The sequence below is a fragment of the Lathyrus oleraceus genome, chromosome 6, assembly GCF_024323335.1.
Source record: "Lathyrus oleraceus cultivar Zhongwan6 chromosome 6, CAAS_Psat_ZW6_1.0, whole genome shotgun sequence".
Lineage (NCBI taxonomy): Eukaryota > Viridiplantae > Streptophyta > Magnoliopsida > Fabales > Fabaceae > Lathyrus > Lathyrus oleraceus.
In genome coordinates, this window is record NC_066584.1 from 424,931,942 (window position 1) to 424,951,362 (window position 19,421).

The 19,421-nt window shown below is 40.0% G+C and overlaps 2 protein-coding genes across 2 annotated transcripts; both read left to right on the plus strand.

The window, feature by feature from the left end:
• The first annotated feature begins 6,897 nt into the window (after nt 1-6,897).
• Nucleotides 6,898-7,476, plus strand: LOC127096048 (extensin-like). The gene has a single exon (XM_051034673.1). The coding sequence runs from the start codon at nt 6,898-6,900 to the stop codon at nt 7,474-7,476; it is 579 nt and encodes a 192-aa protein (XP_050890630.1).
• Nucleotides 7,477-7,744: 268 nt separating this feature from the next.
• Nucleotides 7,745-17,250, plus strand: LOC127096049 (uncharacterized). Its single transcript, XM_051034674.1, has 3 exons — nt 7,745-7,758; nt 7,854-8,157; nt 16,816-17,250. Exons 1-3 carry the CDS (start codon nt 7,745-7,747, stop codon nt 17,248-17,250), a joined length of 753 nt encoding a protein of 250 aa, XP_050890631.1.
• The last annotated feature ends 2,171 nt before the right edge of the window (nt 17,251-19,421 follow it).

Consider the following 19,421-nt stretch of genomic DNA (forward strand, 5'->3'; position numbering starts at 1 on the left):
GAGTGTGCTGGTTTTAACAAAAATTAAGTTTGAAAGGCACAAAGGCCTAAAATGGTTTGAATGGGTTAGTTCTTTTTGGCTTTTTGAAAGTTTAAGTCAAGTATTGTTAAGTTCATTTACAAGTTGATTTAAGAAAATAAGTTTGAAAATGCAATGGCATTAGGCCAAAGTTTCTACCTTTTGCAAAAGTGGTCTAAGTTTAGAACAAAAGTAGTTCACACAAAGAAGGTTTTGAAAATGGAGGGAGAGATTTTGAAATTAAAGAAATGGGGAGAAGATGAAGAGACTACCCTAGATACAAGAAATTTAAAAGTTTAAAGTTGAAAAGATCTGACCAAATGGGAGCAATCCAATAGACAAGTATGTCAATAGAAACCCAGAATTCCCTTGGACTTTTTTTAGATTCAAACAACACACAAATGCATAATTATATCAATCTTGAAGAGCAAAGGCATCAAATAAAGATGGCCTCATCCAAGCTTATCCACTTCAATGATCTTCTTTAGAATAGCCTATGTAGCAGATGAATTCCACAAGTCACAGGTTCAACATAACGGCTTAACAAGGATCAATGTTGCAGATGAATCTGGAGAGATCTTGAATGATGTATCAGATGAATTCAAACTTGCAAGTTCTTGGTCTTTCAACAAATTGGCATTGGCCAAGTCCATTAGCAAAGGAATGTTGCCTAAGTTCTAAGTCCGATTGGGAGAGATCAAAACAACAGTCCACTCAAATTGTCTTTTAGGGTTTTTATTATTATTATTATGTGCATTAATGGTCATAGACCAATCAAACAAACAAAGCAACAAAGTATATCACACAATATGGTCCAAGTGGACAAAGTGAAAATGGCATAAACATAAACAATTAGAATGATATGTATAATGACAAATGATAATAAAAATAAATTGCATTAAAAGTAAAAGCTTGAAAGTAAAGGTTAATGGTTAGTAAGTTAATAGTTAGTTTTGTTTTTGCTTTTAATTTCAAGACATTCTTTGGAGAACACTCAACCCACTTGCCACAAGCATGGATCCTTGAACCAAAACATCTTCCAAAGAAAGGAAAGAAGACCAAGTTTCCACACAATACCATGGAAGAGGGGAGACTTACAATCTCACTAACTAGAATGCTTATGCCTTTGTGTCACAAATTTAGCGCTATGTTAAGCAATCATAATTGGGCTTATGTAGAAGTCACAACTATTTGAGGCCGGGTAATAGGCTTTTGGTGTTAATGCATGTTGGAGACATAGTATTAAGAACTATGCTCATTAAACATACCACACACAAAAAAATATGCAAAGGTGTGGCCTAATCTCATCCATACTCATGTTAATCTTTCAACCAACTAGCATTAGGACTTAGAGATATCATTGGCCATTTGAAATGAATGCATGAAGAAGGGGAATTAGATGAAGAGGGAAAGGGATGAATGAGATCACAAATTGGTCAAAGGAGGACTTTTACCAAATTAATATTATTCATTCATTTTGGGAGATGGAATGTACATTCCATCAATCCCCTAAGTCCAATAATATTAATTTGACAAAGTCAAATCAACCTTGACCAAGGCCCAACAACAAATGAGAAACTCAAATAAGTCAATCCAAATGGTCAACACAATTAAAATGACATTTATTCAATTAAAAATATTAAAATAATGCATTAAATTCAAATATGTTTTATCCAAATCCTAAAATCACATCAAAACACCAAATAAATGGCCATGTGATTTATCATAGGTCAAATAAGGTCAAAGGACATTGGATAAAAAATTTCATAATTTTTGGACACTTGAAAATATTTTTAAACAATTAAAAACAAGTGAAAAATCAATTAATTCATTAAAAATATTAATAATGATCCAAAAAATAATTTTAATTCAGAATATGAAAGAGGAAAATACTTGGAAATATTTGGTGAAAGTCCCATATTTTTTGGATCAATATTAAATTTAATATGAATTATTGAAGAAAATGAAATAAAAAGGAAAATCAGAAATGGAAAAAATACGTGGACCATCAGATCTCCCTCATTAATTGAGGTGGCAGGTCTGATGATCCACGGTGCGCGTTCCACCAATGCACTAGTCAACTGCGTGGCAAACTTGTTAATCACAATGCACGACCAAGATTAGAACACAGGAGTTGGATCACACGGTCTAGACCTCAGACACATCATCACCGGAGCCAAAGCTCTGGTTGTCTTCTTCGGCATGCCTCGCCGGACTGGTCATCATCAACCATCACCAAAATTTCAAACAGGGACATGATTTTAAAGAGAAAACATCACTGAGCACGAATATCACCTCCATTTCTTCCAATTCCAACTATATTGAGAGATATGTGGAATTGAAAAATGAGGTTCATGATCTGAGTTGCTTCGACTCATCATCAAAACAACTCAAACACCTTGCCTACGTTGGTAGGACTTCAGCCAACACAATAATCAAGAGAATTGAGCAAGGAATAAGGAGAATCGAAGAGATCAAATTTTCTGCAAAATACCTTCAATGGAGGTCTGAGCTTGCTAGATCTTGATCTGAATTGTGCTTTGCTTCACTCCAATTGCTTGCAGAAGAGGAATGGAATGGCTTAGAATCAATGGACTCTTGGAGAATTGAATTCCAAAACAGTGGAGATTCAAGCTCAAATTCAACAGAATTTTTCAGGTTTATCCTCTTAGTGTGAAGGGGTTTCTATGGGGAATCAAAGTTGGCGCAGTGTGTGTGTTGATTATGAGCAATTGAGCTTCAATTTATAGAGAATTCAAGTGTTAATTGCACACTCCATTCAAGTTTCCAAAATTGGCAAAGTGAGGTAAGCAGCTGCATGGGCGCGCATAGGCCCATCAAATGATTGCTATAAGTCCAAATTTGAAGTTCAGATATGTTGAAGCAAGCTTGGAATGCAAGGCAATTAAACATTGATACTTGAAGTTGGATCCATGACACATGATACCAGCCTGTTTAAGCCATGCGTAGCCTATGCATTTCTCACCCAAAATGCATGAAATTTAGCTCTTTGGAAAGGTGAGATCAAGAGGAACAAGGTTGATGTTGAACACTTTTTCATTTGGAGCTTGGAACTTGGAGATATTTGAGGTGGAAGTGTGGAAAAATTTGACATATCAAAAATTTTCTAAGTGTCAAGCCATATGTCTCAATATTCCACCTTGCTTAACTTTTTATAGGAGCTTCAAATGAGAAACGTGTCTTCATCAAAGTTGTATCTCTATCAAATACATTCAAAATAGTCACCAATTTCATGTCATTTGGATTTGAAATGATAGAGTTATGCATTTTTGAAGTTTGGCAAAATCACTTGATCAATGGTATAGGTCAAAAGTGACCTATAATGTAGCCTCATATCGCATGTGCAAAGAAGTTGAATTAGATCTCACTCCAAACATCAAAGTTTAGACACATTGAATTTGATTGTTCAACTTGGAAATCTTTCGTCTCACAAAAATTGAGCAAGTTATGGCCTTGGGAAGTTGACTTTCAAATTAGGGTTTAGACAAAATGACCTATAATATTTCAACATAGAAAATGATTTTCCAAGCAAAACTAGATCTAGGTCTCAAAATGAAAGTTGTTTATAATGTCATTTAGAGTAAGTTTTCTCTTGGTATCATTTTCATATGGTGGACATTGTAGGAGATAGGGTCTAGGGAGACCCAGTTTTGATCAGATGAATTCATTTGGCCAACCACCACCAACCAAGTTGCTAATTTCCAAATCTCTTGACTTTCTTGGCTTATGGTAGATCATATATGCATAAGATGATGAATTTTTAAGTGTCCCTTGAGAAATTTGATCAATTGGTGAGATAGCTTGTTGGAGAAATTACTCAAGATACTCAGTCAAACTAGGGTTTCAAAGGCAAATCACCCTCAAACACTTGAAGCAAACTTGATCAATATAACATGTAGAAGCAATTGGGACTCATATATGATGCTCATAACCACTCTTGAATTAATTCTTAATGGTGCTCTTTGTTCATGAGGGTCTCAAACCCTAGATGTGATCAATGAATCAAGGAAATCATGTCCTTTACCTACAAAAGAGTTAGAAAACTACAAAGACATATTTTTGGTATTTTGGTTAGTAAAATGATAAAATACAAGTATGATATGATCACAAAGTGCTTGGTGATCTCTCCCAAAACAAACCCAATGAATGAGGGGTAAGGAGGATACCAAGGTATGATCCCAATGCTAATGCTTATGATGAAATGCATGAGGGATCTTAGGGTCAAAATTGGGGTCTTACAGGGATGTTGCCAGACTGTTAGAATAGCATTCTAAGCCTTATTATCCAAAGATTTCAAGAAGGCTACCATTCGAGGTTTCCAGTAGTCATAGTTAGATCCATCAAGAATTGGTGGTCTGTGTACAGATCCTCCGTCTCTATCCATAGTACCAGAAAGTAACGTCCCAAGATCTCACCTAGAACCAGAGCAGGATGCCTGCTTTGATACCAATTGAAATTTTGGTATCAGATATGAGATGTCAAAGGTAATGTCGCAATACTAATATCTGAACAACAAAGAAACAATTGAACAAGCGACACAAGCAATTGTTAACCCAGTTCGATGCAAACTCACCTACGTCTGAGGGCTACCAAGCCAGGAAGGAAATCCACTAAACAGGATTAGTTCAAAGACTCTCAGTAAACAACTTCAAGTTACAGTCTTTTCACCTAATCTCTACCCGTGTGACTTCTATCTAAGAACTCTTAGATATGAGACCCTACTCACTTCCCCTCAATCACAACAGTGATATAAAAACAAATACAAAAGAAAGAAGATACACTTCAAAGACACATGCTTGATCTTTCTTAAAAGCTTCAACCAAGTAAACAAACATTCGTGCTTCAAAGCTTAGAGTGGACAAAATACAACACAAAAGTCAATCCAATTCATACATCAATAAGATGAATGAATGGCTCACAATACACAAGCTCACACAAGGCTAAAACCCTAAAACTCTCTCTCTTTATCGCTCTTCTCTTGTGTGTTTAAACCAGGTTTTACATGGCCTTTAAATAGAAGCTTTTGAATGGGCCTGGGCAGCATAAAACCCTAATTCTATTTTCCTTGTGTATCTTCTAAGAAATAGCAGCTAATCATCCCTTATTGGAAAATAGAACAATCTGGTTTTAAATCAAATTACTCCTTGAATAGCTCATTCAATCTTCACATAATCACACACAACTTTGCATGAAAAGCACAATATTAAGATACATAACATTCATACTGAATGTTCTGTATACACATGTCTTAACATCGGGTTTGACATCTTAGCTAAATCCTGCACAACCATATTTAAATATCCTGCAGGAAGCTGATATCACATGTCAAGACAACACGCGTGACAACTTGTGATAACTAAGTTTTACCAAAATTGATGCCAACACAAAGAACCAACACTGAAGATCAGATAAATCAACACGTGGGGCATCATGCGTCTGACATTGGATCTTCTAGACAGTTGTCTAGCAAAAATCAAGAGACAGACCCTTGAAATCTCCTCGAGTAGTGTGATGATTTGGGGATTAGACCTCCATCATGGGTTGTGATAATTTTCCCCCTAAGCGTGTAAACTTGGATAACGTGCATAACTAATTTCATAACTTCTAAACTACCTCTAACACTGTCGTTTTGCGTGCATCTATGTGGGTATTAATACTTTTCACTTATCACAAGCTCACACTTTACACTCATGCCCTACATAAACCATCCTTCTCTCTAAGTTCATCATCTTCATCAAGCTTTTCATCATCTTCAAATCAAGTTCTTCATCCTTCAACCTTTCAACAATTTCTACATGGATGCTCAACAACAATCAGTCTACAACTACTCACAACAAATGGAATCACCTGATCAAACACCCATTTCTACTCAACAAACAACTACAACTACTGGTGTCGTCTCAACCCCCATGTACGGAGAATCCCACATTCTTGACCGTGAACCTCACATCCATCTTGCAACACCATTTGAGAAGCTTGAGGTATTGTGCGAATCGCTAGTAGATTTCAACAATATGAAGCGTAATGGCATAGACCTTACTGAGGAGTTAAGAATGCAAGGGTGGGAAACCTACTTTCAGAGACTCTACGGTCCGGTGTACACCTATCTGGTGAAGGAGTTCTGGCATTTCGCAGACTCAGATGATCACTATATTGTCTTTCACGTTCTGGGAGTCAAAATAGTCATCACTCAATAGCCTCCCTTCTGAACATGGAAAAGACAGGAGGAAGAAGAATCTACAACATTAATCCTAGGGCAAAGTATCTGTCCCAGGAAATAGCCCTCACCATCTTTCAATAGAACACTGAGGGAAAACACTCCAAAAACAAAGAACTTCATCAGAATCTCTGCGTCTGGCTGAAGATCATCCTGGGCATCATCCATCACCGCCCTGCATCAAACTCTTCTGACTGCATTAACATGGATCAGAAGTGCATCCTTTACTACATCCACAAAGGGCTGAAACTGAATCTGCCAATGCTGCTCTTCAAGTATCTCAGAGATTCTGTCAAAGATACCAGAAATAATATGAAGCCCAGAACCTACATTCCTCTAGGAAGACTTATCTCGGATGTACTGATCGAGAGTGGATTGGTGGATCACCTGATCCATCACAATCTGATGGAGGATATCAATGTTGACATTAGAAGACCTCTGAATGCTCAAAATCTGAAGAGTATGGGGGTAATTGAGCAAGTTAGAGCTAAACCAACTCTAGACACTTACTAGGAAGCACTGAAGGACCAAAGGAAGATCCCCAACAATCTCTATCTATTCTCCAAGATTGACCCTCCAGAAGTAGTGGCTCACTATCTGAATGACCTTGCAAGCCAAGGGTGGATATTTCTGAGTTCTCCATGGACTGGCTACCTGAGCATCCACCAAACTTCATGAAGAGGATGCGAGAGCCCTCTGACAAGTCCAAGAAGGCAAAAAAGGCAAAGTTGGGAGAAACCTTCGGGTCAAGACATCCAGTCCCTCTGGCTAATTCTCCAAGTAAGTATCTGCCTCCTTCTCGCTCTGTTAAATTAAAGCATATTGCTTTTTCTCTCCCCCCAAACACTCTCACCTACACCCCATCAGAAACACCTCCCTCAACCACCAGAACCTCTAACCCACCATCCCTCAAATTCAATCTCGCAACCACTACCCTGCCCGTTTCTGAAGCAGAAATGCTGAACGAAACCACCTTAACATCATCTTTCTCACCTTTCTCCCCACCATACTATATTCTCTCATTAGACAATGAACCATCTGACCCCCAATCCCCCACTCTAACTCAACTTCAGGCACGTGATCTGGCCTCACAGCAGCCATCACAACCTGAACCTGAACCTGAAGTCACCTCTCCACCCCCTGAACAAAAAAATCCACCTCCATCTGATCAACCTCAAACACCAACCCCTGAACAACAAACTAATCTATCTCCTGAATAACCAGTACCCTCACCATCTGAACATCAACCAAATCCACAACCTGAACAAACAACACCACCTCCCTCTGATATTCCCCTGCCACCAACCTCTGACGCCATCATCACTCCCACTCACGATCCCGTTGACACCAATCCAACTCCACCATCCTCCCCAACCTCTAACTCTGAACCAGAAACTGCCTTCCCCACATTAGAAGAAGCAATAACTTTATTTGTAGAGTCTTCAGTGGAGAAGATCAAGTCTTTGTCTGTCAGCTCTGGCATCAGTGATGATCCCTCTGCAGTGAGAATCCATTGGAACAGAGTGATCAGATGGATGACCTATGAAGCCTTCAAACTGAAAGGCCTCTCTGAACAAGTCCGCACCGACTTCATCAGAGATGCTAGAATAAGGCTACAGACTCGCTTGGCCAAAGAGGCTGAGGAAAAGGCTAGGAAGGAAGCAGAAGAGAAAGCTCACCTAGAAGAAGAGCAAAGGATCAAAGAAGCTGAAGAAAAGGCTGTTGCTGAAGCTGTTGTGGCTGCGGCTGCGGCAGCTGCTGAGGCTGAGGCAAAAGCAAAAACTGAAGCTGAAGAAGCAGCACACATTGCTGATGCTTTGACTCAGGGGGAGCAATCTAACTCTGGTTTTACCCCTCTGGTCTTAAAGACTCTGGAGGAACTGCAAAAGGAACAACAAGTGGTACGAGCAAGGTTGGATCACCAGGGTTCCGTCAACACCAACATTCAGAATCTGCTGACTCAGCTGCTCCAAAGGATGCCTCCGCCCCCAAACCCTTAGGCACTTAGGCTCTTTGCTTGTTGCTTTTCTTCTGATGTTTTTTATGCTTTCTGATATATGCTTTCATTGCTGCCTATTTGTACTTGTTTTCTCTTATATATGAATATCCAATTCCTGCCTATATTTCTGTCTTTTTAGTTCTGAGAAAAAGGGGGAGAACTAAAACAGCTCTGATGAAAATATATATCTAAACCTCTCAAGGCACTGCGAACATTAAATATCTTAATGACTTATGAGAACTAAAGTTATGCAGGATAATAGCTAAGGTACAAAACAAACTACCACGCAAGGAAGGTCCGATAAGAACTTCTGTTAAAACTGATGCTCTAACTCAGGGGGAGTCCATTCTCTTTATCTGATTCTAAGATATTACTTATTGTTTCATCATCACTCTGACTTATTTTGTCATCATCAAAAAGGGGGAGATTGTAAGAACAAATTTAGTTCTACAATGTATCTCTAAGATTTTGATGATAACAAAGGATGGAACAAAAATGGTACCCTAACAAAAAATCAAAACAATCAGATAGACAATCATCAGATACAGAATCAAGCGCTAAAATGCTACTCAGAAGATACGCAACCAGAAGCTCTGACTCTGATCAAACGCAAGTGAAAGCTAAACTCAAGAAGTCAGACACTCTGAAGTGGAAGAATGACTCTAGATCTGAACACGTACGCTATGACATAGTCAAAGTAAAAAGAAACTCTGAAGACAGTCAGCAACGAGCATCATCTGAAGTGGCAATCAAGACTCTGGCGTTAGGATCCTCTGACCCAGAAAGCTTAATTGTGAAGAAGTTCGCTTATGGAAAGAAACTATTTTTAGAAGGATGTTATGACGCTCCAAATATTACTTTGGAAAGAACACGAACATTAATGACCTTAATCATCCTCCAATGCTCAAGATTCTGACATTAACATCACTCAACGGTCTGATCACTACTCCTATATAAAGGAAGGAACACCATCCAAAGACAACACCAGGAAATACACGAGAATACAATACTTCCGCCAGTCATTATTCCTTCTCTCACGAGCTGCTGCTCTAACGTGGGAATATTTCTTGCTCTTATCTTGTGTAATATTTTCTTAGTGTTAGAAGCATTATTCATTACTGTAATCATATTATTGCTAAGATAATTCCTCAAGTGACTTGTGAAGTCTGAAAACTTGAGAGGGCTAAGGGATCATTTTTCTCTTAGACGGTTGTTTGTGTAATCTTTCAAGATTAGTGGATTAAGTCCTTTTTGAAGGCGAAATCACCTTGGCCGGGTGGACTGGAGTAGCTTTGAATTTCAAGCGAACCACTATAAAATTTTGTGTTGAACTCTTTTGTTTCTGCGTGTGTCTAAGTTCTAAAAAGTTTTTATTTTCCTAAAAACAATTCAAACCCCCCTTTCTTGTTTTTCTCTACCTTCAATGTCCATAATGTTAGTAATATTGAGTTTCTTGAGTTTAGTAACTTCATCTACGAGATGGATTTCTTGATCTCCCCCTTCTTAGTAGGAATTTTACTTGGTACTCGTCGTTCAATGGGGCTTGTGAGCCATCTAGATATGATCCTTATATCAATAGGTTAAGGGGAGTTGTGGGGGATAACGTCTCAATGCGCTCTGCCTAGAGATGCGTCAAATCATTATCTTATTGTTTCCAGATATTCCAACCAAATATGGGTTCTAAGCCTTTTTGTTTTAATAAACATTGGCTTTCTCACCCCCCCTTTCCTGAGCTGATTCTTAATAGTTGGTCAAGTTCCCACTCTTCTAGTTGGAAATCTTTCGTCCTTAAAGAGGATCTTAAACCCTAAAAGGTGCTCTAAAAACTTGGAATCATCAAGTTTTTGGTGACCTTGATACCCAAATTGCTTCCTTAATGGAGGAGGTAAAGCATCTGGATTCTAGAGTTGAGCATGATGAGCTTTCAATAGGGGTGATAGATTTTAGGAAGAAGTGGTGTCAAATATATCATCCCTTCTTTGGAGAAAATATTTCTAGCATTTTCAGAGAGTTAGAGTCAAGTGGCTTAAGGAGGGTGGTTCTAATTGCACATTAACTTTCACCTCCTCTGACTGCATTATACACGACAACCCTACCTTGATATGGACTGGTGCAACTAATCTTCATCACGGCCTATACATTCTTACCATGGCGACTGTAGCGGTAAATTCATGACCATTAAACTATAGATAAACTTAACGTCAATAAAACCAGAGTCTCCACCGCGCTTTTATTATTTCCAAAGGAAAAGGGAAAAGTATGAACAAAACCCAAAAGATAAGAAGTTTTCAAATCAAAACTAATAAAATTCCAAAGATTATAGGTAAGGGGGTTGTGTAGCACCTCAAATTTGCACCCCCCATTCATGCATTCATTTAATTTTTTTAAGTCATTAACATTACACATTGCATTGCATCATATCAACAAGAACTGGCATCAAGAGAGTTCATCTGTGCAAAGAGAGCAAGGTTTCTCCTTGAGATGAGGGTCACATGACTATTTTGAAGAGCTTACATGAGCCAAGGTTCATTTTGAAGCAACTTGACCAAGTGTTAGAGGCTCAAAGTCATCAATGCATGTCCAGGTCATCTAGGGCCCATAAAAGTCAACTGAGGGCTAGGAGGTGGAGAAATAGTTTGAGACACTTCATTCATGTCCAAAAGAGGCTTATTCATCATGTCAAACATCTACATTGAAGGTTTTGAAGCCAGATCAAAAGTTTCTAAAAATGGAAAGTGACCTGTAATTTCAAGTTTCCAAAAATGGCAAGTTTTTGGACCACATTCAACTTGACTTTCCAACATCAAATAAGCTTCAAATGAAATTTTTGTCAACATGAAAGTTGAAGATCTTTCTCTCCCATTTCCAAAAAGTCCAATTCATGAGCATCTGATGAATGGTTGAGAAGTTATGAGCAAATGATCATCAAGTGTGCATGAAACTTCAAAGTGCCATAACTTTTGATCCAAAGTTCCAAATTGAGTCCCTCTTTTTGCATTATGCTCTTTATGACTCATATTTTCCAAATACATCGTTGCATTGCATGAAATTATCTCATATAATCATTTGTTCATGCATGTCCATTTTGGAGGGAAAATACCAAATTCAAATTTGGTGCATCATATGAACAAAATTCCAATTCCAACATGTGCATGAGATGATTTTAAGTGATTTTGGGCATACACATGGTACTGTTCACGTTCATTCACCATGCATAGGGTGCATTTTACCATTTGTGCACTACACCTTATATCTTGCTAATTTCCATTAACCTTGGCCTAATTACAATTTCAGAGTGATTAGGAGGTGGTATATAATGTTAATCATAACAGAATTGTTCATTCGAACACATTCTAGATCTAGATCACATTTTCCCCTCCAATTTTTCTCTCAATCCAAATTCGAAAATTCTTCATATAACACATGATTTTTATTGCATAATCTTGTTCCTGGATCATCATATAGTAGGAATTGAATGCTGGATTGAAGAATTTCATCAAGAATCAAGCAAGTTGAACTCATGAAGATGAACATGGAACTTGAAGATTAAGCAAGATCCAAGCCAATTTAAGAGCCAATTCGTGTGTAAAGCTTCATATCAAGGTTGGAGGAGAAGATTTGGAGCTGGAGAAGCCTTGAATCCACAGAATCAACTAACTGTTCTTCAAGAGGTTGGAAATTCGATCATCTTAATTCTTGTTTTTATTACCATAATTGTGTAGATCTTGGAACACTGGTCATTCTAATATAAAATTCATTGAAAATGGTAGAATATTGAGTGAGATATGAATGTTTAAAGTTTGATGCATGATAATGTTTTCATTCGATTCTCTCTATAAATAGACTTTTAGCTGAAAATAATCGTTGATCTGTGTTGTGCGTGATGAGACGGTTCTAATGATGTATCGTATGTGCATTTCTGGAAAAAAATTGAAGAACATTACTATAGCGCCATCGTCTCCATGAAGAAGACGGTGGAAACCACCGCTCCTCCACCGTGGCTAGGGTTTCTGGTTCACGCGTTGGATTTTCACTGTAGAAGCGCCCATAGCTTTGGCCTCACCTGTTCGATTCCCCGCGAGCGCGCTTGTATTTTCACTTTAATCCATCCACTTAACCAAACGAGTGCGTTTCATCTCCAAACGTGCTCCTCGGTTCGATCCCGTGCGTGAGTGTTTGTGAAATCCATTTAATTGCCATAGCCAAACGACTGCGTTTTGATGACTAAACGCGCTTGCAACCTTGTACCTCCCTTCGATTCCCACTTCCAGCGTTTCTGAATCTTATTTTTCCCAGCGCCACTATTTTAATATGAACATGGTTCGATCCTGGCTGGTGTCATTTTGAGAGCAATGCTGATTTTTCTCCAAATTCCATTTCCAACATTTTTTTCATGTTTATTTCAAATATTTCATGCAACTTCTAAAAATCATAACAATTAGAAAATTAATCCAAATCACTTCCAATTTTTTGCTACATGTTCATTTGGATGTCTTTTATTTTTTGATGTGATTTTTCTGAATTTTTGGTTGTGACTGATTATTTGAACATGTATGCAAATATGACATGTTAGATTCAAATTGATGTGAACTGCTCATACATTGTCCAATTGATTCGAAATTTGGTATGCTAATTCCCAACATGTTGCTTGATCTTTGAAGCTTGGTTGTGCATTTTTAGCATTTTTCATCTCTGTTTGGGACACATGAATGTATGGTGTGACAATGTGTGTCACACATTTTGGTGTTGATCTTGTTCATTTTCATTTCTATGCCATTTGACTTTTCTGATTCCAATTTTTTGCATGATGATTGTGTTTAACATGTTGTGCGCACATAAAAATTTCCATGGTTATTTGATTCATTTATGTTTTAATATGGAATTTCTACTCTTGATGTCCAATTGTGTGCTTTGTGATTGCCTTTGCCTTAGCATGATCATTAGATGGATTTGCCTTAGGATTTGAGTTTGATCCTTTTTAGGATATGTTCTTACTTGAATAAATGTGCTTCATGTTGAATATTGGCTACTGTTTTCACTTTTTGCTTTGTCTTTGACCCTAGTCTTTGTACTAGTGGTTTGTACTCATCTTTTGAGCTTTGTATTTCAGGTTCAAGCTATTAGCTCAAGTGGTTGATGCAATCTTATGACTTGAGATGCAAATTTGCTTTGTCCACTAACCTTTGTTATGTTGTAGGTCCCTTGGTGATGAACTCACTTGAGTTGTTGACTTGCCTTGTGTGCATATTGGTTGCAACACTGTTGACTGTCTGTTTGATTTGTCTGAATGTGAATATTGACTGGTTTAATTTTCTTACCGGTACTTTAGTTGCTTTAGCTCATTGCTTGAGTTGTGCTTTGCTTGTGGTTGGCATACCACCCAGGTAATCATCCTCTAACTCCATGTAGTCTGGAAGCCCTGTCGTTTCTTTTGGCAAGCATTTGGCTGAAGTCCTCCTTAAGAGGCAATGACTGTGTTTGTTTACTTTTGTGCCATGTACTTCAAGTCCTCCTAAGTGAAGAGGCAATTGGCAGATAGAAGAGATTAGCAATCAATCCCCTGCTAATCATTTGAGTCGTTCATTATGCTCGCACTACGTGCTGAGGCTCTTGAACCTAACCCCAGATCCTTGTATATAAAGTCAGTCAAGTGGAGTAGGGTCCCTTATTCTGGATCCCCATGTTTTCGTTGATTTGAAGCTCACCCAGGCCCGAGTTAAGAGCTATGAGGTCCAACCCTCATCACCTTTCATCTGCTCACCATGACGGTCAATGTCAGTGGTTAAGAGCCTCAGATACCCTTCCAGTTGGCTTATTTGTCGAGGTTGATATGACCCCTTGACTAAAGCCTGACTTGTTTGTCGAGGTTGATATGACCCCTTGACTAAAGCCTTACCCTTGATGTTTGAGCCCCCTTGTTGGTGTGTTTACTTCATGTTATATGTTTTTGTGTGTTGTGATTGTATCCCCATAGGATTGCTAGACTTCGCATAGTCTCTCGTTTGCATGTCAATTAAGGTAGCACGGTTCCTTCGTCTAGGACTTCCTTTCTTGCGTGAGCATTCCTAAAACACAAACAAACTTGATCTTCTTTTAAGGACATGTTAACTCCTTCTACTACAGGTGAGTAAGTCTCCAAAGGTCGAGCATCCGGTAGATTGCGTAGTGACGTCGTTCACCTAAAAAACACAAAACAAATAGAAATAGTTTAGCCGAACTACGGCAACTCTGATTCTCATGTTCAGATGAGATAGGTAGGCATGAGATGCGATGTCTTGTCGAGTTTGACTGACAACTAACTTTGATCCTTGCTAGTTTTCTCACTTGTTGCGATCCTTTTCTCTCGCCCTTGTTGCGATCGTGACCTTCCTTTTCTCTTGCCCTAGTTGCAATCGAGACCCTTCTTCTTTTCGTGTGTGTTTGTGGAGTCAGATGTAAGACCATTGATTGGCTATCTGTTTCCTGTTGCTTTTGAGGAGTTGGATGTAAGACCAGCGATTGGCATTCCGTTTCCTATTTGCGTTTGTTTGTTCGGAGTCAGATGTAAGACCAGCCATTGGCAGTCTGTTTCCGGTTGTGTGTTTGCTCTGACGTCTCAGCGTCTTTGGTTTAGCATTTTGTTTCGGCGTGTGTTAGCCGAGCTACGAGTGCTCTGATTCTTCCTCTGATTAGAGAAGATACGTATGCATAGGATGCGATGTCCTAGCGAGCACGTTCCCCATTTCCCCAAACTACGTCGACTCTGATGTTTGTGTCTGACAAACTACGTAGGCCCAGGATGCGACATCCTACCGAGTCCGCTTTCTCCGTCTTCGTTCATCTGTGTTTTATTCCAGTGTGTGCATTCTTTGAGCAGTTACTTAGCAACCTTTTTTTCTATTCTTTTGAGCGTGGATCCCGTCGAGTACGACGAACGTGAGGGGGTGCTAATACCTTCTCCTTGCGTAACCGACTCCCGATCCTTGCAATCTCTGGTCGTAAGACCATTTCCTTTCCAGGTTTACTTCGAGCGTTTCCTTTCCCTCCTTTGGGATAAATAACGCACGGTGGAGGCTCTGTGTCTTTTCCCGCTGGTTGTTTTTCGCGTATGCGACAGCTGGCGACTCTGCTGGGGACTAAAAGAAGTTGACCTCTTGCTGGTCCATCTTCCCTAAGCGAGTCAATCCTAGCGCTATTTAGGATAGTTGTGGTTGCTTTTACTGTTTTATTTACTGCATTTGTGATTATTATGCTGTAATTGTATATACTTGCATATATGTTTGCATGCATCATATTATCATTGTGCTGGCTGTGTATCTGTTTCTCTGTGGGGTGGGAATCACAAGAGGTAAAATGACCAATACCCAGGCTATGAGTGAACTTTAGGACACCTAGGAATAGAGTGATTCATGGGAAGCGGGTGGTATGGCGCCACTTAGCGGAACATGATATCACGAGCAGTTCAGATTCTGATGGGGTATTATCGTTGCATACACCTGGTGTGCATATGATGATATTCTTGAAAGGGTCGTTTATCCTGCATTTCTCTTGACCTTACCCTGGCCTAGATGACACCCGTGAGTGGGGTGGGATTGAATCATTTACAAGTACCGATGGTGACTAGGGTTCAGATGGACTTATGGATTTATTTCTGAGACGCCGAAGTTCTGTCTGTGGTACTTATCAACGGGTTCCGTTTATTTCGGATCCCCGGGTTGGATTTGAGGACTGGTGTTCAGAGGATCCTGTTGTCGTCCATTCAGTGGATCTCCTGTGATGATGGTGATATATCCTCTGTTCCGTTTATTTCAGAACCTCATGAGTTGGATTTATGGTGACTTGGGCCCTCAGATGACTATGACCAGTTCAGAGACTTGATGGATCTTCAGATGACTTGGAGGATGCACAGTGACTTGCATTCATGCATCTGCATCATTCCCATTTTGCATTCATCTGCATATAACCCGTGTCTATCCATGTGGGGAGTATATCATTGATTGAGATTCTGGTTGAGAGACATCCTGATGTCCGAATGTTATTGTCAAATTATTATCTGTCTCGATGAAGCCAGAATCAAAGGACAAAATCTTCCTCATATGGATAGACATGGCACTCATGTGTGAGTCATATTAACCTGTTTTCTGTTTTGTAGGTGTCAGTATCTAACCTGTTTGGTTGATAGAAGAATCATTGCTCCCGCACACCGGATCTTCCTCCGCACATAGCTCGTTCGCTCAGATATCCTACCAGACGCAACAAATCCAAGTTGATGGATCCACCCAACGCCGACATTCTCGAATTGAAAGAGATGATGAGGGAGTTGTTCAATGTCGTGCAAGGGCTCGCCGTGGGGCAGAAAGCAATTGCTGAGAGGTTGGAGAGGATTGAAAAATGGCTGATAACGGAGAAAATACAGGGAAATGCTCCGTCGTCTGGAGTAAAGAAGCTCTCTGGCAAGGGTCAGCACCAGAAGGAGGTTGAATCAAGGGGTGTGCATACCAGAAAGGAACATGGTAGAGATCATTACCACCCGTATGTTGCTACAGTGACTACTCATGTTGGTAATCAATCTGTCCAACAGCAACAACAGCCACCTCAACAGAGAGCACAGAAAGCTGGGTGCCAGGTGAAAAGAGGGATGACGGATTGTCAGTTTGATAGGCCACCCGTGACTTATACCGTTTTGTTTAGAAGGTTGAAGGATATTGGGTTAGTTCAGCCGAGGATATTGGTTCCTGTAGGACTAAATCGGAGGCCTGCGAATTACGACGAGAACGCCAGGTGCGAGTTCCATTCTGGGGCACCCGGACATCATGTTGACGGTTGTAGAGATTTTAAGCATGCCGTCCAAGATTTGGTGGATTCTAAAGCCATCAATTTTGCACCGACACCGAATGTTGATGCTAACCCCGTGCCAATGCATGGTCCTATGGGGGTGAACGTGATGTCAAAGGACAAGAGAAAAATGGAGGAGACGAATGTAGATCAGATAAGAACTCCAATGTCTGAGGTCTAGAGACATCTGATGAAGAGTGGGGTTTTCCCTGGTTGTGATAATTGTTGTGCGGCTGTCGTTACGGATGGGTGTGCAATGATGAGGGAAATGATTCAAAGAATGCTGGAGGTGGAGATGGACGGTGAAATATGTGAAGCACCGAGTCAGGCAGTTGAAACTGTCAAGGTGGAGAATGCCACTGTTGCTAAAAAAGAAGATAAAAAGCCGTCCATTTCTTCTTACAAACAGGCCATGGAAGTGGTGAAGAGCGGAGAAGCCCAGGGCTGGGGAAGAATGGTAGACATTGCGGTGAAAGCAGATAGGTTCGGGGTTGGTTATCAAGAAGGCCAAGACTCGTCTGAGCAAAACAGAGGACGTCGTCAACCGTTCACGTTCACCAGTACTGGAATGCTGGATCCAGATCACGCTTGTACGAAGGGTGAAAAGATTGACAGTGACTGCGCGCTCGAAGCATGGATAAAATCGTGCGTACCAGAGAACTGGAAGGCCTAAAAGATCATCACTGTCACTCTGCGTGCAGAGTAATATTTCTGTTTTTCAATTCTGTCTGCATGAAAGCCATACGTTTTGCCCGAAACATATTGGTCCATTGTAAGGGGCACCTCATGTGTTTCATTTTGCAACATTTTGCATCATTAATAAATGGACGTTTCTGTATAAAAAGAAGTGTTCCCTGTTTTTCATTTATTTTTACAGTTTAAAAATAATAAAAAATGGCAATGTTTATTTTCATTTTTCCTTCCTTTTGATTGGCTTCGTTTCGACTTTTGTATTCTCCGGATCTTATTGATAACGATTCTGTTACACCCTGTATGACTTCGACAATCCAATCTACCATGCCGAAGAAGAAGGTGAGGAAGATTGTGAACTGCCGAAGGAATTAACCAGATTGTTGAAACAAGAGGAGAAGGTGATTCAACCGCACGAGGAGCGGGTTGAAGTCGTTAATCCAGGCACCGAGGAGGTCAGAAAGGAAGTGAGAGTTGGGGGCCGCTTTGGAGGCAACGGTCAAGAGCAGAATGGTAGCACTGTCGAAAGAGTCTGTTGATATCTTCGCCTGGTCGTATCAAGATATGCCAGGGTTGGATACCAATAGCGTTGTGCACAAGCTATCATTGAGAGAAGACTGTCCTCAAGTGAAGCAGAAGCCAGTGCCGAAAAAAGATGAGAAGGTGAGAATGTGTGTGGACTACCGAGATTTGAACAGAGCTAGCCGAAAGATGATTTCCCATTACCTCACATCGATGTGTGGGTAGATAATACGGCTCAGTTCTCGGTGTTTTCCTTCATGGATGGCTTTGCTGGCTATAATCAAATTGAAATGTCGCCAGATGATATGGAGAAAACAACGTTCATCACACCGTGGGGCACTTTTTTCTATGAAGGGGTGCCATTCGGTCTCAAGAATGCCGGTGCCATGTATCAAAGAGCCATGGTGACTTTGTTTCATGATATGATTCATCGTGGAATCGAATGCTATGTTGATGACATGATAGCAAAGTCCCAAACAGGAGAGGGGCATCCAGTAGACCGGGGCAAGTTGTTCGACCGGTTGAGACAGTTCAAACTGAGGTTGAATCCGAATAAGTGCACTTTTGGAGTGCGGTTCGGTAAGTTGTTGGGGTTTATTGTGAGCGTAAAAAGGGGAATCGAGGTTGATCCTGCTAAAAAAAAAGAAAAAAAAAGAAAAAAAAAAGAAAAAAAGAAAGAAAAAAGTAATACAAGAAGTGCCTGAACCGAGAACAGAAAAGGAGGTTCGTGGTTTCTTAGGTAGATTGAACTGTATTTCACGGTTCACATCTCATCTAACAGCCACGTGTGAACCCATATTCAAATTGTTGAAAAAACATCAAACGGTCAGGCGGAATAATGATTGCCAAGCGGCATTTGAAAAGATAAGAGAATATTCGCAGGAGCCTCCGATTCTGATGCCTCCTTGTGGAGGGACGACCGTTAATTCCATAATTGACAGGCCTCGAGGGATCTATGGGGTGCGTACTGGGGCAGCATGATGAGTCTGGTCAAAAAGAGCATGCAATTTACCTTAGCAAAAAGTTTACCGACTATGAAACAATATATTCACTGCTCGAGAAAACTTGTTGTACTTTGGCATAGGCTGCTCGCCGACTGAGACAAAATATGCTGGTTCATGCCACTTTGTGGATTTCCAA